The sequence below is a fragment of the Boleophthalmus pectinirostris genome, unplaced genomic scaffold (genome assembly GCF_026225935.1).
Source record: "Boleophthalmus pectinirostris isolate CB_2022bp ecotype Guang Dong unplaced genomic scaffold, ASM2622593v1 HiC_scaffold_6, whole genome shotgun sequence".
In the NCBI taxonomy this organism is placed as follows: domain Eukaryota; kingdom Metazoa; phylum Chordata; class Actinopteri; order Gobiiformes; family Gobiidae; genus Boleophthalmus; species Boleophthalmus pectinirostris.
In genome coordinates, this window is record NW_026571447.1 from 24,002,747 (window position 1) to 24,027,484 (window position 24,738).

The following is a 24,738-nucleotide window of genomic DNA, read 5'->3' on the forward strand; positions in this document are numbered from 1 at the left end:
GATTTTGTTGTGGCTGATATGAAACCGATATAATGGGAGTTGGAGCTGCCGATAGCCGATATAATCGCCGATATATTTAGATGTAAAAATTCACTGAAAAAAACTTAGGTTTGGCTCTAGTGGATTTTAAACTGGGTTTATTTATTTTAGACCAATAGAAACAGCCTGTTTATGTGTGAGAGCTACAGTAGCTAATCGCTAACCTATCAGAACGAACCAAAACTAGCTTCAAAGTTGACATATTTCCAACACTCAGACTCCTCCTCACATCACAAGTCTGCACTAATAAATGTCCTTTTAATCCAGACTCAAACCGATTGTCCGTAAAAAGAATATAATCTCAGTGTTGCGCACATGGATCTATGTCTGCGCATGTAAACAAACGCACGTGACTCTGGGGGTGTGTTCAGGGACAGTACAGACACACAGACTGACAAATGACTCCGCAGATAAATACTGATGCAGAGGCACATATCTGGACATTTGTCGATCTGTAAATTGGATTAAATGAACATAATGTAGAGAGTCTAAGCTTTATAACGAGGTATAACATGCTCACGTGAAATATCGGCCCCTATCAGCAAGCATATCGGCCGATAGACGATATGCTTCCAGGTGCTCATATCAGCCGATAATATCGGCCAACCGATATATCGGTTGGGCTCTATTACGCAGTATATTATTGTCTTTTCCATTTTTGCATTCATTACAGTCACATAAGTTACTTATGTAGTACATGCAGGTTTAAAATTAATTAATTCAAAGATTTGGCTGCTTGGTGAATATGTTCAATAGTAGAGTGTGCAGTTGGGAACAAGGATCAAACTGCATAAAACTAAAAGCCCTGGCCCTGATTTTACCTCATGCATCTGTCTTGTGAGTGTGGTGTGTGTAGCTACCATAGATGGGCTGGTAGACGATCCTGTATCCCTCTGTTGGAGACTGTGAAGGATCCCATGAGATCTTGAAGCGGTTGTACCACTCCTCTGAAGCGCGCAGGTTAGTCGGGGATGAGAAAGGCACTGTACCAGACAAAAATAACCAATAATGTATTTCGGAAAGGAAGAGCCTCATTATCACCCCAAAATAATTTATATGTGAATAATAATCCCATTTGAGCCCTGCACTCTATTCTACTCAAATGTGTTTCAATATCCACGTTTTAAATAGAAATGGACTATATTCAGACTATAGTAGGCTGAAGCTGCACAATTTAAAGAAGATCTACATTTTTATTCTGTGCGTGTAATGGGGAGAGATAATGACAGCAATTTGGGGAAGAAAATGGCTGGATAAATCAGTTAGAACAAAGACGAATAATTCAAACAACTGATTAATGATTGAAAAAGGCAGCCATCATTATAAACACCCTTAATTAAGACAATGCTACTTTAATGTGCATTGTCCTTTGGGAATACAAAAGAAAATAAAATTACCGGAGAGCAATGTTACAATACGGTTGATGCCAAATATAAGGCAAATAAAGCTCATTAAATTTAAGGAGTTTTCCATTTCTGGCATCTGGGACTACTGCACACTATGTGAATAATTATTTCTGTGGATAAGTTATGAAATGGGTGTACTTAAACTTACATGTTGTGCCAAGAGAAGCCACAGTAATGCCTTCTTCTCCATTCCTGTACACTGGAGTTACTGTCACTTTATATTGTGTGTCCGCTAATAGACCTTGTAGCACAGTTGTCCTTTGACCGCCAGGAACTAACACCTAGACAATGGCAAAAAAGGAAATTTAAACATTGTATATCCATGGGTTTCAGAATGATGTAAAATTAGGACAGCTACCATAGTAAGTAAAGATGTAAAACAAAATAATCTATCTTTTTAGTGGTGAAAGATTAAAAAACCCATGAATAGTAAAGTCATTATTCCTATGCATTTACTGGGTTTCAAAATGCATAGTGCACAAATTTCTGAGGTTATGGAGAGCAGATTTCCAATTTTTCTCTTCAAATTAGGATTCAGTTCCCAAAGCATATTTTAAAAACTTCCAGGACCCTTAACATTTCAGAAAGGATTGAAATATGAACTGCTAAACCAAGAGTCTCATGCATTTCCAAATCCTAAAATATTTGCAGGGTTAAAGAGATTTTGCTGCTTGCAGAAGAAATCCTATTACCTAAATAATTTCTGGCTTTGTTATTTCATCATTTCAACCATTCATGTTGCGATTTTGATTAGCATTAACTGCTCATGCACGTCTGATCTCAGTGAATCTCAAATGAACGCTATTTTGATGAGGAAGTCCACTCTCAACAAAGTTCTCTTCAGCATACCTATCAAACTACTGAAACAAAGTATCCTGCCTTGCATAAAACAGCCACTTAAAACTTTCAGGACAAAAAAAGGTTGGGATAACCCCTATCTATGAGCCCATGGACAAGTTTAAAGCTTAAGTCCCATTTTCTTAAGTAATTGTTTCTTTTCTGAACTCTGTGTTGCCTCTGCACTTTCCACTGCTGCCCCCCATCTCTGCTCCCAGTGAGGTAAATGGCTGCTGAAAAGATAATAGGATGTCTTCTGGCTCGCCTTGGCCCTCCATCTTCTACAGCACGGACGGAAATTAAAAACAGGGGCAAAAGAAGAGAGGAGCAGATAGTAGGACAATAAAGGTCTGGAGGATCAGGAGAAGGCAGAGGAACTGAATGTGTGTGCATCTGTGCATGATTTAACAGGGTCAGAACATGGCACCGGCCTCAAGGACTCTTACCATGGAGATAGATGGATTAGAGAGGCAGGTATAGAAAGAACTGGGGTTAAAAGTATAATGAGTTTTATGATTAGAGCAGATGACCCACACTCATCATACCATGCATCAAAAGAAGTGCTACTAGACCTCATTGAAAGCCCAAGCATACAAGCATGTCCATACATACACGTTCTTCATAAATACAAAACCAGTTTCTATTGAGATGATGGTAAAGATATTGGAAAAACAGCAACAGTTCATACTGTTTATAATTATACATCCACAACAGGTACTAGATCCATAATTGATATGATTATTATGTTGGATGATTTGTCCATGAAATGTAATCAAACATTGTTTACTTCTTTTTGAGAATTGTCACATGAATAAAACTAGAACTGACTACTAATGTCAAATGCAAACGAAGTGTTACAAGTACAAGTATACCAAACAAATGAGTCAATCTATTTAACCATATTTCAAGGGCAATGACCTAAAATAATCTAATGTCACTGTTGGCAAAAAGTTCTAATAACCCTAACCCTATGACCATAAAGTTGTAAATGTTTTGTTCCTTCTCGCTGCAAATTGCCAAACAAGCACTCATAAAATGGATGAATATGTGCAGCAGGCATACTTATATTCTAGTGGACATTTAAATTTATTTATTGACTCTTAAGTTTCGATGGAATGATTGTTGTGTTCATGTGATGGTGAACCAAAGATTTTACACAGCCTTTATCTATATTACTGGGAAGTCCCTCTGAATAACTGCAACTAAATTACAGCTCAAAATCCACCTGTTCAAAGTTAAAAATTTCAATTACTTTAAAAATTTCAATTACTTTTACTATTTTTCTCATCTATGTAAAAAATGTAAGTGTCCAAAAAAGGATTTTTTAGGTTTAGCCACAGACACGAGGAGAATCTTATGAGATTTTAAATCTCCGATAGCAAAGACTGCTGCATATCACAGGCCTAAAAGTTGTGAGCACACCTCACGTCAGCTGTTTCGATTTTCTGTCTAGTGTAAAACTTTGCTTTGAGACTCTTGATGTGTCCAAATATCAGAGCATTGCACTTCTCATGTAGATGCAATTTAAAACTGTGTTAATGTTTGTAGTGCAATACTTCAGATACATGGTTTGTGATAAGTTGAAAGGAAGTAGAGTCTCGATCACTGATCAGTGAGGAGCTACTCTCGCCTTTTTACTTTTAAAGAACACTTCAAACCTGATTGACAGCACTGTTTTATGGACTGGGTGTCATTATTTGCAGAGGGCAATTTTTGCAGTGTAACTTTACAACTTGAAGTGAGTAATAATTATTTTTACTATACTGAGTTTGTATCTTGCGCCTTTGTGTCCATAACCCAGTTTGCTCTATTTTATTGGCTGAACTGTATACGATATGAAAGAGCAGCTCAGAATAGCACTGACACCACACACGTGAGGAGCACAGCGTCATCAAAATTGCACACAAAGACACAGAGTGGGGTCATGCCTCTGAACATGGGGAGAAGCAAATCGCAGCCTAAATCGGGCAAATTCTTCAGTAGCGTGTGGCGGCCTTAAGTTTGATATATTATTATTTATTACTTACAGTTTCCTCTTGTTGGTCCTCTCTGAGGGCAGCGTATGACACCTTAAAGCTTTCCACGCGGGAGTCTTCCAGCTCCCATGATGCCTCCAAACTCTCGGTGGTCTCATCACTCAAATAAAGGTTTTTAACCGCCTGCCGGGACACTGAAATAACAAGCAACAGAAAAGTAGGTGATTTTTCAAAACACGAAGCCTATTGCCTATTTTATCTCTCCACTGTATATTTTACTTGAACTGTGAATCAGAAAAAAGTCAAATGCCAGAATAATAACTCAACTGTAGCGTAAAACTATATTGTAAACAGAAGCAGAATTATGTTTTACAAAATGTTATTGCTACGTGTAAGAGCTTTTTGTTTTATTTATGAATGTATTTTTTAAATTGCTGATTTATTTGTGGAATCAGAATTACTTTTTTTTTTTTGCACTGTTGAAAAAGAATATTATAGACCACACCATGTAAAGCCCATTGAGACAGCTGTCCTGTTACTTGTCACAAACAGTTACTGCAGCCTGCTATTTTAAGTTGTTGTTTACAATGGGTACAACTGTTGTTTTACGTTTCTAAGAGAGTAAATTAAAGCTTAACTTAAGGAGACATGTTGCTTTTAAGATTTGGAGTGAGTGGAAAAACTACTCAGACTCAATTAGCTGTAGCCTGCTCTTCACGCTAAACACAGTCCAGATGGCCCCTGACATAATCCAGCTAAAGCTACTTTTGCTTTTTACGCCAACATGCTAAAAGGTCTCTGTGAGAATAATAGCATTTCAATTATTCATTCAACTAACAATTACAGCTACTAGCAATTTAGCATATCATTGTGAACATGTTAAAAACAAGAGCTTTTGTTGACTTTTAATAACTGCATTTGGCAATAGTTATTTGCTCATAAGACAAAACAATTGTTCATCGCAAACATAGCACACAAAGAAGCAAATAATCAAAGTTATCTGGCTTGTAACCATTGGGCATGTATCAAAACAGCAAAAACATTTTCATGCAAGTTGAGAGTTAGAAAGCATTAGAAAGCACACCTGCGGTTGTAGCAGCAATAGTTGTTGTCAAGGCCACTGAGGAAATAAGTATTAAACAATTAGATGGACACTGGTTTTCTCTGTGCAAAGCAAATCATGCAGCAGCAAAAACACATCATGTTAAATTATTATTAATTCTGTTATCTTATGTATGGTGTGATTCTTACATGTGTTTTCTATCAGAGAAACAGTGTCGCTCTCAGACTCATCATTAAAAACAGCTGTCAACATCACCTCGTACTCTGTGGATGGACGGAGACCTGAGAGGAGGTACTTGTTATCGCTGCCACTCAGGATCACCTGCACAAAACAGAATAAATAAGTAAAAATAAATAAGTAAATACATTCAGACATACATACATACATAAAAACACAAATAAACTAGAGAAAAAGTAACAAAAAATGGTCAAGGTTAAATGTAAATGTGAATAAGATTTCACTCTGTTAATCGAAATGGTTTCTGTGTATACTTGGCCACCACACTGAGCCAGATGCTGTAATGTAACCCAAACAAACTCTAGTTAAATTAGTAGACCCTAAAATGAGTTAAAAACAGCAAGGTCATTTAAAGTGCACACAGTTTCCCTGAAATGAGATTTAAAGGGGAATTTTACTGAAAATGACATAATATTCATAGTTACATGCAAATGTCGCTGGTCAGATTTGGAAATCATGTTATTCCTGGAGCAATTCCGTGTGATGATCCAGTCTTTCCATTTTCTATTCTCTCTGTGTAATATTGTGATTTAGATTTACACGCAATTATAACTAGCAATAATAATAATGTATTCAGTATGCAAATATTTAATTTAGCTTGAAAATATAAAAAAATAATTCTATGTGTACTTTTTAATTTTCCCACAGAGCTATTTATGTAAAAAATTGAAGTACAATTTAATTTCAGAAATCTATGGGCAGTATTGATGTGCTGCCTTGTCCACAATCCAATTTAACTTTCAGAAAATTAATTATAACACGATTTTACAAGCTACTTATTTCCCGAGTTAAGACTCATGGTGGTTGGCAGGTCAAAAAAAAAACCTTGAAATTGATGTATGTTTTACTTAAAAAAGTAACAATGGCACTGTTCATTATCAGAGCAGGAATATTAATTACTTATACTGGAGCAAAGTTACTAAAATGTCTAGAAACATTTTATTTCAAACCAGTTCTTACACTTGTTTTTTGTGTACACATTTTTATTGACCAACACAAACCTCTTTGGTGTCTCCACCGATGAAAGGAGCCCAAGAGAGACGGTAAAGGACGATGTCACTGGCTGAATGATCCCAGCTGACCTGGAAACTGTCCGCTGAAATATCACTGGAGCGCAGATTCAGGGGGCCGGGGACAGGAGCTGGAATACAACAAAAATATATAAATAAACTGTCAGAACCTAATATCGACTACCATGATATTAAATGAAAAAAGAAAACTAAAACTCTTATTAAATGTAAATAAATGCCGTATAAACATAAAACATATTAAGTGCAGCAGTCGCTCAGTAAGTGGAGACAATCACAACCCTCTGCCTTAGCGAAAAGGAGGGTCTAAGGACAAGATGAAAACAAATGTTCTATTGGCTTGTTTTCTATGAATGTTGGTTAATCTCTCTGTCTGTTATTGACCAATGTCTGTTTCACTGCTGGATTTTCTAACGTTCTGTTGGCTAAATCAGTGGTCTTGTTAAACCCTAAGAGGCAACTGCTTTTGTGATTTGGGGCTTTACAAAAATAAATAGAATTTAACTGAACTGAACCCCACATCTGGTCATATCATATACATCATTGCTGGGTCATTGAGCAAGACACTTTCCTTACCCCCGAGTTCCATTACTTTAAGTTCTTTGAGTGCCCAGTAGTATGTATTCACTATGAGTACAACATTTATATTATACCAGCAAAATTCATGGTTCAGATTTAAATTTGTAACAGAAAAGACACCATTACATTTGACATGTATTGACAATGACGCTGACCAGTGCTTAAACTAAAGACAAAAATGAATAAATGCCCTTGAGAAGCAGTGGTTTAATAGCTCTCTGCCAGAAAACATTTCTTTGAGCTGAGTCAGCACTGAGTCCAAATGCTTGTTGCTGTAAGGGATATTTCCACAAATCAATAAGTGTTAGTGTGATGGAATATTCAGAGACAGTGAAATGACCTTTTAATGCGGCTGGGCGATTTGCTGAGGTGTAAACGAGGCAAATTCACCACTGTTGAAAGTTTTTTGAACAAAGAGCTAACGGCTATGCTTTCTAATAAAACTGATGCATCTTACTGAGGAAATTAAGACAAAACTGCCCCAGAAAGAGATGCTACTTGAAAAATGGGGAAGCAATAATGATACTGACAAATTACATTCAAAGAAACAAATGAAACTGATTTATAAATGCCTCGAGTTACCTGTATGAATTCTAGTTTGTTACCTTACAGTACAGAGAGAAAAGTCTTACGAGTAGTAAATGCATCAGTGAGAGGCTCTGATTGGCCTTCGTCGTATAATGCAAAGATGGCCACGGAGTATTCCATTAGAGATGTCAGTTCACCGAGGTCATATGTGGTCACGGGGCCCACGACCACCTGCAGAAAACATCCGATAATGAACTCTGTGCAAGTCAGTTTATGCATGCAAATACATTCAACTTCACAATGTAAATAGTTTGGCAATTCCATGAAAAATAATGTGATTTGACCCAAACTTTAGTTAGGTTGTCCCTCCTGTTTACTATTAAAACTCCAGGAAGTCAGTTCTATGTTTCAGATGACAATATCTCAAACCAACATCTCTCCCTTAAACCCTTTACCTCCTTTGCCCTGGAAATGTTTTTATTTCTCTATAAAAGACTATTTTAGAGACACAGTAAAAAGGTGTCCTGGTTACCTCCTCTGTTATTGCTGCATCTGTTTTTTCCCATGAAATGCGGTATCCTTTGACTCCATCCGGGGCAGGGTCCCAGCTGAGGCGCGCCGAATTGTGAGTGATATCAGAGAACTGGAGATTACTTGGTGGACTCAGCGGCACTGTAATAAAATGGATAGGAACATTTGTAATAACAATGTAATGGTGACAAGTAGCAAAAGTAAAAGGAGTGCACAAATTACATGTAGTTTCCTGATTTGTGATTGGCTCGCTGGCTTCATCTCCGAACATGGCATATACAGTAACAGTGTATTCAGTTTGAGGAGTCAGTCCATCCAGGTCTATCTCTGTCACTGCATCTGATACTTTCACCTGTACAAATATAACATAGTTTTATTATTTGTTAATATTAAGGCTGCAAGATCAATTAAATGTTTATGGAAAATTGCAATTAAATAGGTAACTTGATTTTCCAAAACAACTAAATATGTTGTGTACAAATTTAATGAACACATCTGAACTTCTGAAATCTGACATGCATGTGGCTGAGTTTGTTTTAGAACATGGTATATGGTAAATGGTATTTATTAGGGGTGTAACAATAACCAAATCTCACGATACGATATCTTCACGGTATGAACCTCACAGTATGATATTCATTTCGATATCATGGGAAAGCTCATGATATGGTGGGGAGGCTCACAATTAGGGATGCAACAATATTCAAATCTGTCGGTACAATATTTTCACAATATACATCTTACAGTATATTTATTGCAATAGTTTGTGGAGGCTAACAAAACTGTTAATATGCTACTTTTTCCTCTTAAATGCCTTGACAAGACTTAATCCAAAGAAATAAGACTTAGAAGTGCTTAGAACTGTTATTTCTTCATGTAGTCTTCACTGAAATGGAGCAAAGGATCATGGTCTATGTAGTTCCCTCTGTCTTTTTTAAGAGTTATGGTGCAGCTATTACTGACCCATAACTCTTAATTTAAGCAAAGAAACTTATAATTCAATATCTATTGTGATGGCCCATGATATTTTTGTGAGAACTTTGATGATACGATATCATGATATTTCATTTATTTATTTATTCATTTGTATAGCGCTTTTCCACCTTCAAGGAACTCAAAGCGCTTTACATCAAGGAACCGCTCACCCATTCACACACACACTCATACACCAGTGTACGCAGAGGGTTGACGCACTGGATTAAGTGTCTTGCCTAAGGATACAATGACAGCATTCATCTGTGGGAGCTGGAATCACACCACCAACCTATGGGTCAGTGGATCTGACCACTGTAGATATCTACATTACCTCTTTTTCATTCACTTCGGGGTCATAAGAAATCGGTGCATATAAAATCATGTATCCTGAGACGTCCTCCACACTGTTCCATCTCGCTCTCATTGAGCTGTGAGTAACATCGAAGAGCTGGAGGATAGTCACTGCGGGAAGAGCCACTAGGAAAACAAAACAAAACACTCAACATTGAAAATATACCAACTTTCAGCATCCAGGAGTAAATTAATAAACATACAGGTAGTTTCTGTTCCTCTCAGGGCTTCACTCCCCTCATTCTCATAAACAGCAAACACTGCCAGCTGGTATTCAGTGGAGGAGCTAAGGTGCTCCAACAACACAGATGTTTCAGTGCCATCCACAATGACCTGGAGTTTAGGGAGTTGCAGGTAAGAAACATGCAAAAGAAAAACTGTTAATTCAGCAGAAAAGGAAGAGAATACCATTTTATTTTTTATAATCATATTTTCGCTGTCTGCCAGAAATGCACCAAATAAAGCCTATAAATGTCTTGGTCATACATTTTCAATTCACAATTTCAGTATTTTCTTGTGTAGACATAGCCTTTTCAACTTTGGATTTAGCAGGAAACGTATTAGAATAATAGAAATGTCAAAGAGTGATTTAATTTTTGATTCATGTGCTGATGTATGACAGGCATGATTCAGATGAGCTGATATGAGCCAGCTGGAAAGGAAATCTTGCATGCAGCTTTGCAACATCTGGCCCCTTAAACCCTGCTATGTAAGGTGAAGATTTAACAGTTTCTTTGGCCTCATATTGTGGAAAATCAAACAGGTGCTTGGACCAGTCATTCTAGTGAGTCTTAATTACCTGCTGCTTCATGAGAGCTGTGGGAATTTATGAATGGACAAATGATAGTGGAGCCGAGATGAATGATACCACCAAGTCTCAAGGAAACATGAGCTCAGTCCTCACACATGATGCATACAGTTCCCACTTGTGTAATAAGTGTAATGGAAAAGCAGCACACGGCCGAATAAACCTAACCAACCAAATCAAAAATAATACATATCTATTTTCTCCTGCTTTTAAAATTTTATGACTTCTTTTAAAGTTTTCTATCAAGTATGAATTATAAACATTGTTATACAGTCATATATGTTTTATGTGTTAGTGCATAATCCTTCTTATAATTTGCATATGAATCTTCCACTTGAGCATAGTTCATGTAATAATAAAGTAGATATTGTTAGATGAATCACCTTGATTTCTCTGAATTTTTATAAAAGAACGTAGGGTACGATGGATTATGCATTTTGTTTTCGTAGGGTGAAAGTTTTCCAAATAAAGTTATATAAAATAATCTTCTGGTAGCATGCAGGATTAGTAATTATATACAATGTATTTCAATGAATTTGTTAAAAAGGGAATCTGATATTTTGATGTGTAAAATTCATTGTACCTCCTGAAGCTCTCCCTCCTGAGCAGAGTACACCACTCTGTACTTCTCCACGTTTCCAGGAGCATGCCTCCAGGAAACCCGAAAGCTGCGAGCCGTGACCTCTGATGTCTCCAGGTCTAGAGGAGCCCCCACAGGCTCTGGGACATGTTCTACAAGAAAACAGAGGATTAAATAAAAAGTAGGCGTTACTGAATCACATATAACTATAACTTATTCTGTATAATGATAGTTTTCATGTGTGATTTCTAAGAGGGTAAATATTCCATGGCCTGCTCACTCAAGTTAGACTCAAATGTTTGCTTAGTTAACACGATCTAAACATATAGCTGACATAGCTATTGACAGTTTGAACACCTTTTATGTTTATTTAAAAAAAAAAAAATCTTAAAGGTGTATTGTTAACGTTTCTGGTGGAGGGTCCGTCAAATGCTTTTTTTCAGGGAGATGTGATGGTGATTGCTTTGTCTGGAATGATACACAGTATAGTATTAAACGTTTCTATCTTCATGTAGACCAAACCGGACCAAGTTACAGGTCAGATCTGTGGAGAGTCAACGGCTCACAGTCATTTTTGAATAACAGAGTTGTTTAATGTCATACTGTGGAACATTCCAAGCAGAGCAGTGACATATGCATAAAAACAAGAAGATGACGAACTCGAACCAAAAAGTTGCACAGTGCACCTTTAAGTCATCAGACCATCTAAAAATGTTTGTGTCTCTGGTTCACTATGGTAACTATGAACTCAGAGTCATGTGACCGAAAACTATCAATATAATTTCACACTTACTCAGTTTGATATCCTTGTCTTGCTGCTCCACTTGTTCACACACAGTCCTGGTCAGTCCAGTCACAATCGAACTCATGACGTTGAAGTCCGCCACATTGTAAACATGAGTGTCAGGCTCAGAGGCAATGGACCGCAACTCATTCTCATCCGCATTTTTGACACCTAGGATTTCAAGTACATTTGAATTTTAGTCCATTATTTCCAAACTACAAATTGTGCAGAGTGTGTGAACAAGTTTTACCGATAGCGAACAGCTCCACTCCCGCATCTCGCAGACTTTCAGCGGGCGGTACAACATCATCCTGAGATTTTCCGTCCGTAATGAGGATCCCAATCTTAGGTACACCGACTCGAGAACCAGCCTCCGGTTTGAAGCAGTTTTCCAAGATGTAGGTCAGAGCAAGACCTAAAAATGATATTGTCAAGAAAGTGGAGGAGAGGAAATAATGGACTAATCTAAAAATAGGGAGGAGTGAAACAAAAACACCCCAAAATTACCTGTGAGAGTGTTTCCACCTTTGTAGGGTAGATTCTTGACAGCATCAATAACTGCTTCTTTAGTGCGGTAGGTGTTCAAATGCCACTCTATTCTCGGATCTCCGCTGTACTGAGCAAGGCCTAAAATGTGAACAAAGAGACAATTGTACTATTATTTTTAATAATACAGAAAATTACATAAAGTAAAAGTAATAAGATTTTACCTATTCTTGTCTTGTCAAAGGCCACATCAAAAGCATTGACTAGGTTTTCCAGGAACATTCGAACCAGTCGGAAGTTGAGTCGACCAATGCTCCACGAGCCATCAACAAGAATGACAATGTCGGCTATGGCCTCAGTACGGCAAACAAACTGGTCCACTATGGAAAGAGAGAAAACATTTGTATAGTCAGATAACAGATGATAAAATCACACAAAAAATAAAAGTCTGAGTTTGTAAGTTATGCAAGAACAATTAATTCTTCAATTCAAAGTGTTAAATGACAGATGCTTACACAAGATGCCACAGAAAGACACAAGTCTATAGATCTGCCAAACGGTGTAGCTGTTTTCATATATCAATGCCTTAATTAAAAGTTCACTATGTAACTTTTCAGACAGATTCTCCTTTCTCCATGAGGATGTTATTTCTTTCCTGATAAAGTACAGTATGGCATTCTAAGAGAAGACAAGGTGTGATCCAAATGGCAGATATTTATGTTGTCTGTGGTGTCCTCTGCATATCTCTTTACAATTTACTCGACAGACAACCACCAGTGACTGCCATTGCTGTATATGGATGAACACATATTATAGTGCAAATTAACATACCATGTATATAGAGGTTTTTTTTATTAGGACTCAGTGGTGCATTAGTGTCTGAAACAACCTAGGGTCCATCATTTAGACTTTAGATAATGTAGAGAACATCATTATGAAAAAAAGACTTGTTGTAAATTGTTTTTACATCCAAACTTCCAGCTCACGTCTCTGTGTCTCGCACACACATCTGTCTTACTTAAAGAACTGCTTATCAGCTCAAGATGACACCTAAAAGTGAAGAGCCATTTAAGTCATAAATCTTTATTTACAACAACTCCTAATCAACAAAACCGAGCATGCTGACAGACTGCTGACGGCAGGAGTTGAGCTGCTTTGAGTTAGTTAAATTATCATGAGAAAAAAATCCCTCCTGCTATAAATAAAATTGACAGGTAAAAAAAAATGTGGCTGAATGATTTTGCAAAAATATCAAATTATTATCAAATCTGTTTTTTCTATGTTCTGATTGTGTTTAGATTTGGAAGTTATGTTTTAAAATTAGATTCACAGCAGAATGGATTTTTAGAATTATTGTCTGAATGTTACTTTTCAATCATAAAAGAGCAATAATACAAGAGAGAAGACTGAAATACAAACGGCACACGACAACAAGATTCAAGGACATTTTTATACTTTCTGGACTACAGGGTTAGCAGGTTTTATAAATAATAAGACTTTATTGAGACAAAATATTGTGGTGTAGGACATTTATTAGCTAAAAATTGCAGCCTGCCACAAGTCAATTTGCGATTTGGATTCAATTGTGATTTATTTTACATACTGGGATTGTAATCTTTATACTTTTCAAGCCACTTCGGCAGTCTCTTTGGGAAAACTCTGTCCAAATGAAAAACCTAAAAGTGGCGCTGAAAGGCTGAGCGAGAACAGGAGCACTTTGTGTCTTATTGTAGTTGAATATTTCAGAGAGAGAGAAGGAAAGGACGAAGAGCCAAAAGCAAAACAAACCAGCATGACCACCACCTTTAAGGAAACTCACAGGTGAAGATTTCAAACAGGGACTCAACACAGAAAGGGCTCTTTCAAAAGGACAAAAATAGACAAGTGAGGGGGGCTATTGAGCGACAGAATGTCACTCAGAGGGTATCAGCATTTACAGTGCACATAAAATTGCTTTGAGGATAAAATGTGAATATCCAGTTTATGATGTAGAAAATGAAAACTTTTTTTTATGGTTTATCAAATTTAATAATTATCGTTCAATACATGATAGATGATTCTTTGCACTACTGGGAAATTGTTGTTTATATTTTGGCTGTAAGACTTGGGCCATAGAAGATTGAATTAATAACTTCTATGGCTCATTACTGCTATTAATTTATTTATTTATTGCATCAATTTTTTTTTACAATATTGTAGATTTAGAAGAGTTTTTATGGTATAAATTTGCTCTTGGGTTATTGTGTCAGTGGCTTAGATTAGTTTCAGTATTATCTTTTATCGTCTATAATTTCTTCAGCAATTTATCGAGCTATAAAATTTGTTATTGTGAGTGGTATGCAAAATTCTACAAAAATAGCTAAATAAAAACACAATGGAACCAAATTTTGTGGGTCATTTCACATTTTTATGATGCTTAAACCTTAACTAACATAATTACAAACAAGTTTTAAAACATTTCAGTTACATTGGTAATATAACTTCTGCTTATCGTTATCAGGATATTTCATAAAAATGTCAAGATATTCATATTAGCCAATAGAGCCTGACGCCCACCCTTACTGTCAATATAACCTATATCTAGTGAGCTGTGCTGAGGAAAACATTGAGCAGTCAGACGCAGAGCTGGGGGTGATAGAGCAGAGGGAGAACCAGTGGCAGAGATTGTAAACAAAAGATTAGAGGATCAGTAATTGCAGCTAATTACAGCTCACTGACAAATACTGGCAAAGTTAATAACTGATGGAAAGTCCCAGAATCACACACTGGTATTAAGAAAACACTACAGCACCAAACAAGATTGACAAACTTTCCAGCTCAATTTCATAATATGTTACAAATTGACCACTGTTTTGGAAAATAATCCATGCACTGCAAAAATAAATCAATTAGCTTCCAATTTACTCACAAATTTGGCTGTCTGAAATACAACCAATGCACAAAAACATGCCAAGCCTATTGTACATCTACCCATTCTTATGATGTTTATTGTACATTTTGTGTTTTATCTGCCACTATATTGCACATTTTAAATTTGAATATCACCGTGGAAACATAAGGTACTGGCTGAACTGCACATGAACCTGATTTGCATAGAGGCACGGGATCAGAAAAGACATTGCCATCCGCAGACCTATTTAGATGTGAACACACAATTGGCCGCGCCCCAAGCCTAATTGGCAGGAGCACGCGTGATTCGACAGACTGTCCACCTGGTGCCGGCGAGCGAGCGGCCACATTTTACAACCCACAACCCACAGTGCAATCTGCTGTGCTGTGGGAAAAGCTACCAGACAATTGAATTAACTGTGGGAGCAAAGAATGGTTATTAGAAGGAGCCGGCCACAAAGGGGTCCACTGTTCAATGGCTCTAGCTTTGAGCTTGAAGAAAGAAATCCATTGACAACAGCTGTGCAATGAATCGGATATTTAATCGTGGTTGTGATTATTACGCCAATAAATTGCACAAATGGTACATTCAAAAAGGGTTGTCAAACTATATACTAAAACTACTAAAACTAGATTTTAACAAACATGGATGCTAAAAAGTCACACAGGATAGTTTTAAAACCACATAGTAAGACCTAATATTTAAGAAACTACTGTACTGATATTTTGTTTTTTTATGAGTTCTATCATCTAAAAAAAGACTATTTTAACTATCACTACAAATTTCAAATTCAATTCATTTACGACTGACATGTGTGTCTTATGGTAGCAGGGCTGGCGCCATCTAATTTCATTTCTCTCCAGCAACTAGGCCAGGAATCGGTATACACTAGTTAGTTTGCAAGAACCCCAGAAACTGTAGACCGCACACCAGCCAATCAGTGAAGAGCTGTGAAGCCATGACGTCAAACTCAAGCGCCTGTCTGGGTCCCTTTGTGGTACAGCACAACAGTAAACAAAGCAGTCGAGATGGATGTAGACAAAGCCATACGTTCTTGTGTTGGCAATGAATCCCGAGATCAAGGATTTAAAGCCAGAACAAAGAGAATGTTTGGTGAATTTTATCAAGGGGAAAGACGTTATTGCCCTTCTTCCTACGGGATTTGGGAAAAGCTTAATATACCAGTTAGCTCCGTTAGTGGCGCATTACATATGTCATGACCAATCCAATCCAATCCAATCCACTTTATTTATATAGCACATTTCACAAACAAACTGTTTCCAAAGTGCTGCACAAATACATAAAAAATAACAACAATAAGATGATAAAGTAAACAACTAAAATAATACTAGTCTTAAAGTAATAAAACCAGTAAAATAAAATAAAACCAGTAAAATAAAAATAAAACTATATCATAGAATAGAAATAAATAAACCAATAAATAAATTAAATCAGTAAAACCAATAAAAACACATAAAAATAATAAATAAAATACACAGAGGACCACACAACTCACGCAGTGTTCAAAGCCAGAGAATAAAAGTGGGTCTTCAGACGACCAAATAGCAGTGATTGGTTAAATAAAAAAGTACCCGCCTACCGTCGAGCGAATGAATCCTAAAGCTGTGAGGTCAGACTGTTTCCACAAAGTGAAACCAGCTGATGAATCAGGCTAGCTTTATGGTAGCTTTTAATATGATTCACAAATGTGTTCTTCCTCTGCATATTGACTTTTTGCTGTATATACATTTCTAATTTGCTTAATCAGATCACACTTAACTAACTTAACATGATTTTTTCTATAATTGAGCAGCCCGATCATTGACGAAAGCACTACACTAAACTGGCATGTAAGCTATTCACACAGTTCAAGTATTGCTTATTGACAGTACGCGCGCACAAATAGAGCCTGACGTGACACGAAGCCAATGTGGTACTCTAAAGGAAGACAAATTCATTGCAGACAATCAGCACAATGCCAAGAAATCTTCTGCCAAGAAACACACAATTATATAGATCTGCAGAGTCAATACTGGACTGTTTTTGAAGTGTAGAGCAGTGATACAATAGAAGAAAATCCAACTCACAAACATGCACAACAGATAAAATACTCCAGCTAAGACCAAACCAAGCTTAAGATCAAGAGATGAGTCCCCGAGTGCTGTACTTGGGTTGCAGTGTATCCTTCAGTAAAACATACAGAGAAATGAGTTTTATCCACTACTGCCTTTCTCCATTTCAGAATCAGTTTATTGCACAGAAATAATGTGTTGTTAAACGCGTTGTTTGGTCCTCTTTCTCATTAACAGTGGCTTTGCCCAGTCTTGATTTAGTGCTGACCTCTATTTAGCCGGAGATCAGACTGAGCGCTGTCGTTTCAATCTCTCTGGTTAAGTCTTATTTCCCTCGTCGCTGTGATTGTGTCCCGGCCTCTGCAGCGAAGTCGGTGACAGGCATTCAGATAGATGGGACCAGGCTAACACCCCCACACACCACTATTATTACCCTTTGTGTGAATCCACCTGCGTGTGTGAATAGTTTTACTAAACCCTTACTCTATATCCCAAAGTCCAAGTTATCGTCATAAAAGATGCTATGTCCATTTTTTATGTTTGTGAAATTCTTATATTGTTTTTAACTACTTTTATTTGTTTTTAAAAGTCTTATATTACACAAAATTGAGTGCTATGAGCTTTAAGACATGCTATAATGTTGTTATCTCATCAAAACATACCTGGAGTTTACTTTTAGTTCAGTAGAGATTGGCAATTCCAGGGCTGAAATTATCCAAATGATTCTAGGAAAGGTGTATCAGTTTTAAAAACCCAGTGGAGCACTTCCTGTATTACCACATGACATCACAATGTGGAACAGGGTGTTGAGAGAAGAATTCTAAATATGCAGGGTTTGTGTGTTAAACACGTGGAAGAAACAAAACACAACTCCAGGTATGTTTATGATGAGGGCAACATTATAACATAGATGAGCATAATAAAAGCCTTTAATAAAAAAAATATATATAGTTGATCAATACAAGGATGATTTTTCCCCATTTTTCTAGCCCTAAATATTGTGTTGAAGATGTAATTATGTTTTGTGACCTGTTTCTAACCTTTCTCAAATCATAAGCCATCAAAGTGGGAAATCCTCCATTTTTCTCTGTGTTTAGGAGCATGTTCAAACATATTAACAGCATATAATCAATTTACAAACTGAAAATTTATGTGAACTAACTATCTTTAACAGCTTGAAATGAATCAGTGTTTCAGCCAATTTTCCAGTGTGTGCAACTGTCTGCAAGGAAGAGGAAAGAACATTACCTCACACATATGTGAAATCATGTTTGTATAATTGTAAATTATTTCAAATCTTTGTTCAGCTCTGCCTAAAAGAGATAAGTTATTCCAAAATAAATATTGTCAGGATTTAAGAAGGTGTACGCCAAAAGCTTAACTTAAAAACATTTGCTCTGGTTTTCTGGGCCGTTTATTCATTCACAAGATGCTTTGATACTCCTGCCGCTTGCTTAGAGGTGAGATTCATTGATTTTGAAAGAAATATTCTAACTTATGATCCACAAATGTCAAACCTGATCTTGATTTGTTTGGGATCGGCTCCACATACTTGCCATATTAATTTAATGTTATACAGTCTTTTCTACTTAGTTAGGGTTGAATGGCTATGGCTATAAAATTATTTTATTTTTATTTATTTATTGTGACAGAGAAGACTTTGTGTCAGTTTGTGTTTCACGTGGATAGACTTAGCAATTACAGCAATATTAACCACAAACCAGGTCATCAAATTCAGCAAAGCAAATTCTACCACAGAATTCTGCGCTGTCCTCCAGCACCACTTTAAACTACAGGGATTCAGGAATGTTGTGATGTTGTGTGAACCTATTGGCTGTTTTCACCTGCGGGCCTGTGTGTGTTTACCTGTACAACAGAGCAAAGTGTGTGTCTCTAACTGGGACCTGTCACTGATCTTTAATCCAAGACCTGTTCTGTTCCTCTTCACTGAACGCAGACAGATACCAGGCAACAGAAAGTTTTACGCTCAAAGCTCACAAGCTCACAAGCCTCAAATCACTTTCACAGTATTTTTGTCTTTACTTTTGGAGCACACACTGGACTGCATACCTGCCCCAGTTTGCTCTGCTTTTCTCTTCGTCTGTTTGTCCTTCTTTAATCTCTGCCTGGCTCACACACCCACCTCTTACACTGCGGGGCTCCTCTCCAAATGCCAAAGTTAACTTAGCGTTTCTAGTTATTTTTAGCCAAATGTTGAATGTCTGTGTGGTTTTTAACTCAGTAACACTATTGCACATTATTCAAGCTTTTTTTAACCTACGTTTGTACTACTCTTGTTCTTAAAATAATATATATATGCGATGTAAAAAAAAATTTAAATTTGATCAAAAACAATAATTTGCTGGCATGGAGTTCATTATAGATGTTGAGAGCTAAGAATTATTACAGTTATTGTTTGGTGAAGGAGATGACTTTAAAAACATAGATATATGCAATATTCACTATTGTGGGCTTTTACCCATGTTATAATGCTGGAGTTGTGTTTTGCTTCAATCACACATGTCTGGGTAATTCTGGTTTATTAATCTGTCTACATCTCTAAAAGCTCAAAATGCTCTGTTCCACCCAGTGATGTCATGTCTTTTACCTTTAATTCAGTAGATAAAAGCAATTCCAGGGCTGTAAGTATCCAAATGAAGGTGTATGGAGTTTAAAAATAGAGTTTAAGTATTACCACTTGACATCACCTGGTGGAATAGAAAGTTTTCCATTTGAGAGAAGAACTCAGCCTAAATATGCAGGATTTGTGTGAATGAAACAAAACTCCAGGTAAGTTTTTGATGAGGAAATGTAGCGTAATAATAAAAATAGCGTAATAAGGGGTCTTTAAGTATCAACAACTACCTATACAGAAACTGTTAATTGATTAGTAATTCAGTTCCAATATGTAAATAAAATTAAGAGTAAGCCTATAAATCACATGCTCTATTGCTCGTTCTGCTACATTTGCAGTTAAACTTGGGCTTGTTTTGTTGACAGATGTGTTCATGTGCTGAGGGGATGAGCCAATGAACAACATCTAGATAATGTATTGCAGTTAAACCAGTTATTATTAGCCACAGGAAATCATGGAAATATATGCAAAGCAGTGTTATGATTTGCCTGCTTTCCATAAATGATAAATTTGTATTTTTAAAGGTCTTCTTCTGGGAAATGAACAAGCCTAGATTTAAATACTGGGATAAAGTCATTAATTTCAACAGTCTAAAAGAGACGGCTGTATTTTGAATGTGGTTTACGCTGTGAATGTGGAAACATATCAAAAGGATTCAGAGCACAGAAACCATATATTAAACAGAAACTATACTAGTGCTTAAAGGTGCACTATGGAACTTTTCCAGAGGTTCTCCTTGTTTCTACTGAGATGTTGTTGATTAGGATGGAATGTTCCACTGTACGGCATAAAACCTACAACTGACCATCAGGCCAAGTTGTAGGTCAGATCCGTGAAGAGCCCACGCGCAGTATGAATGCCTGTTTTCATGGTATTTTTTAGCACAAAAAAAAAAAAGTAATTCAGTGTAAAAATTGTGTTTAATGCTATATTGTGGAACATTTCAGGCAAAACAATAACATCACCATGGAGACAAGCAGTGGCAGACTTCCCACCTGAAAATTTATATATGTAGTATGTGTATCTTCAAATTACCAACTCTGTAATAAAAGTTCCACTGCAATTTCAGTCTTCAGTCAATTTAAATCACACTTTAAGTTGTTCCTTGTTCTTTAGTTTCGGAGTTTTCCTAATCAGACCAGTTTTGGCTTTGATCCATTCAGAAACATAAATACGTGTTATTAATAGCTGAGAAAAATTAGAGAACCACTGTCTTAAATTATGTGGTAGAATTCGGTACACAAGACACTGCCAAATTAGGAAGGTTCATTTTAAAAGAGAGACCTCCAAAGCTCTACCTAAATTGGATATGCACAGAGACACAGTGCAGTAAGTGGAACTAAAGCAGCAAATATGAGGGACAAGTGGAAGCTAATTATGCTAATTGACCTCTGCATTTAGGAGTCCTTGCCCCTAATGGTCTAAATGTCATTAACACATTAAAGCCCTTGTCACACACAAACGCTCTTATTAACCACAATTACACAATCAGTTCGGCCATGACACACACACCGTCTCTCCTTTAATAGAGGACAAGGACGAGGTTTTGGCCAGACCCCATTCATGTCAAAAAGACCAATGTCCACAGCTTCTCTCAACTCACAGAGCACATATTCGTAGTGTGTGAGGGGCATACTTCTCCAAATGCACTCTAAGGAGAATTATTCAATATCTGGCTTCAGTCCAACACTAAACATTAAACAATATATGTGATTGAAATAGTACTAAATGAGACAAGATGAATGCAGGGCTAATGTAATGTCTGGGAGGTAGTTTTTATTCCAAGTCATTCCTCTTCCACCTCACTTTTCATTTGTAGGATTACATTTCTGTTAAATACTCCTCCACCTTCACCTAAAATTGTCTGTCGATGACATTTACCATCAGCTGCAAAACTAATCGCTGGCTTATGTTACGTTCAGAGCTATAACCAGTACATCTCTCTATATTTACTGGAGTTTACGTCTCTCTATATTTACTGTGTCACAATTCTTACTAGTGCTGTCATGCGATTAAAAAAATTTAGAGATTAATTAATTATGATCTGTAATTAATTAATCTAATTAATCTCATTTTAATCTCACCTAAAAATTGCTGAGAAAAGCCTTCAATTTGAGGTATTTTCATTTAAATTCATTATTACATTATTGTGGCAGATCAAAAGACTGATATAGATTAAAAAAAGTGACTTTATAAAGTCATTTATTGTTTAACAAATGTCTCCAAATTGGCTGTTGAGCCCAAGTCTCCATGAATAAGAAACTGTTTGCTGTAAAGTAGCAAAGACGAGGAAATCTGAACATAATAACTTTTGTCTACTTAAAGACTTTCCTTAACCATATTAAAAATATTATTGATAGAGAAATGCTTTATATATGAGATCACTGGTTTTAGTCCTTGTTTTAGTCCTGGTTTAGACCTGCTTTAGTCCTAGTTTAGTCCTAGTTTAGTCCTGGAATGGATTAATCCTGTTTTAGTCCTGGTGTTAGTTCTGGTTTAGTCCTGGTTTAGACCTGGTTTTAGTTCTGGTTTAGTCCTGGTTTAGTCCTGGTTTAGACCTGGTTTTAGTTCTGGTTTTAGTTCTGGTTTTAGTTCTGGTTTAGTCCTGGTTTAGACCTGGTTTTAGTTCTGGTTCTAGTCCTGGTTTAGTCCTGGTTTAGTCCTGGACTGGATTAGTCCTGGTTTTAGTCTTGGTGTTAGTTCTGGTTTAGAGGCGCACAGGAGGAAGCGCGGTTTACGCAGCGTAAGCGAGAAAACACGATCCACACGCGGCTCACGGGAGCACGTCGGTGTCCGCGCAGTAACTACGGAAGGAAACGTGGTCCGCGCGTTCTCAGGTTAATGACGATGATGAAGGTGTGTGTTTGTTTGTGTGTGTTTGTGTTTGTGTGCGTGTCCCCTCATGTGGCAGGTCACTATAGGACAGTAGTGCAGACATCATGAGCCTATGCAGGTTGTTTTCACCAGTGAAATTTAAGTTGTAGGCGATATTATATTTGTTATTTTCTTTTATATTTCACGTCGGGAGAATAATTTCCAAGACACGAATGGGTTTTTACCTGTGCACTGCTGACTCTCTTCTACTGGCTCTTCGACCTCGTCCATTGTGCGACTGACGCCGCCAACGTTAACATGACGTTTACATCCCTCTTATTGCGCGCGTTTTGTATGGGTTTCCGGCAATGAGTGGAATTACCGAAATAAAAAAGTGTATAAATGTGTTTTGTGTGTGTGTGTGTGTGTGTTGTTGTCCCAACAACACATAAAAAAACTGGTTTTATAATAAAGCAACTCGCATTCAGAAACAGTAAAGTTAGAGATTAAAAATGAGATTAAGGCGATTAAAAAACATAACGCGCTAAATATGACTGTAATTAATTAATCGCAATTAACGCGATAATTTGAATCCCCTAATTCTTACATTTCAAACTCGATATCGATGTTAAGGAAAATGCTCGATACTATTTCTAGACAATAGAATGAAATATTCACCAATAGCTCTGTCAGGATAATTTCTATATTGATTTATTGTTCAATACATGATAGAGGTACTTTTTTTGTACTAGTGTAAAAAAAATTTTGATTATTTTTCTGTATGATAAGATGTGAGCTGAGTGTTGAATAAATAACTTCTATGACTCATTTTACATATACACTTACTACTTAAGTGTTGCATTCTGTTTTTCTTCTTTTTTTTTTTTGACAATATTGTACACTTAGAACACTTTTTGGGGGATAATTGTGCTTTATGGTTCGGTTTCAATATTATTGTTTATCGTATTTAGTTCAAAATATGTATCGCTTCAAAATTTGTGACATGACAGTTCTATTCATAACAAAATAATTAGTTAATAGAGTTGATATAGTTATAATATTGGTCAAGACAATTAAAACTAGTTAGAAAAAGTAGCGATACTTCAAGTAAATTTTTTTTAATCTAATTTAGACACTAGTTTAAATTTAGATTAGTAGGTATAATTTTTTCAACAATCCCCAGAAGCATATAACAGTGACTGTATATTACACCAAATGATCAATACAAAAATCTTGAAAACAAAAGGTAATTCTTGGACAACTAGAGGCAACACTGACAAAAAATATCTCAAAAAAGTGTAACAACAAGATTATATTTTTCCAATTGATTATAAATGTGCTAAATTATACCTGTGAAAGCCTTGGTCGAGCTTCAAGCATCAAGCACACAAATTCGAACAGTATCACAAAATGCTAAAATATCAGTTACTCTTTTTTCAAAGATTACGCTCTCTTTTAGTTTACCCTTTTATCAGATTTTTTGCAGCTATAACAGTTTTCTTATTCAATACACTCAAAAGTCTGCCCAATAGTTTTACAACTGTCTTCAGAGTCACTGTTTTGATATTCCCCTGTAGATATTAAACTGGGTAATACAATAAACTGTTGCCCTTCTTACATTGCACACTATGTTGTACCTGTCACTGAACACTTTTGATAAACAGGGATCACCACGATAACAAATGGACCCATACAAACACATAATGCGTTGAAATTCCACCCCAGCCCCAGCCGTGCTCCGATAAATGATTGGGATGGCGTTGGGGGCTGGCCATAAATAGAGAAGAGCGCCTCTGCAGGTGCGTCTGAGAGCCTCTCCACAGGTGATGGATATCTGCGCTCAAAGTCAACAGAATCTCATTGGCCTCAAACTCAACTTTCACAGCTCGGTCCCAGGGGTCACGAGAACAGAGGGCTGAATCTGAAACTGCCAACACTCTTCTCATGGCTGATGAGCTAACACGCATTAAGATAGTGGGTTCTTGGCACTGACGCACATAGAAAAAAGATAGAAGATAGAAGTATAGAAAATGTGTGTTTAACCTACAAAGCTTGTTTAAACAAAGGTACAGAAGGTAATGATGGGGTTTAAGGTTCTTTAAACTAAATCTCTGCTATC

General features: G+C 36.7%; 1 protein-coding gene across 1 annotated transcript in view; it reads right to left on the minus strand.

The window, feature by feature from the left end:
• The window catches only part of col14a1a (collagen, type XIV, alpha 1a), an 86,122-nt gene that overhangs the window by 46,728 nt on the left and 14,656 nt on the right, over positions 1-24,738 (minus strand). The window contains exons 5-20 of the mRNA XM_055163876.1: positions 12,433-12,588; positions 12,230-12,349; positions 11,973-12,137; positions 11,732-11,893; positions 10,942-11,090; positions 9,754-9,883; positions 9,531-9,676; positions 8,447-8,576; positions 8,226-8,365; positions 7,798-7,924; positions 6,560-6,699; positions 5,510-5,642; positions 5,343-5,378; positions 4,310-4,452; positions 1,594-1,726; positions 900-1,022 (exon numbers count right to left, since the gene is read on the minus strand). Coding sequence (XP_055019851.1) covers positions 900-1,022; positions 1,594-1,726; positions 4,310-4,452; positions 5,343-5,378; positions 5,510-5,642; positions 6,560-6,699; positions 7,798-7,924; positions 8,226-8,365; positions 8,447-8,576; positions 9,531-9,676; positions 9,754-9,883; positions 10,942-11,090; positions 11,732-11,893; positions 11,973-12,137; positions 12,230-12,349; positions 12,433-12,588 — 2,133 coding nt within the window. The remainder of the gene's footprint in view (positions 1-899; positions 1,023-1,593; positions 1,727-4,309; positions 4,453-5,342; positions 5,379-5,509; positions 5,643-6,559; positions 6,700-7,797; positions 7,925-8,225; positions 8,366-8,446; positions 8,577-9,530; positions 9,677-9,753; positions 9,884-10,941; positions 11,091-11,731; positions 11,894-11,972; positions 12,138-12,229; positions 12,350-12,432; positions 12,589-24,738) is intronic.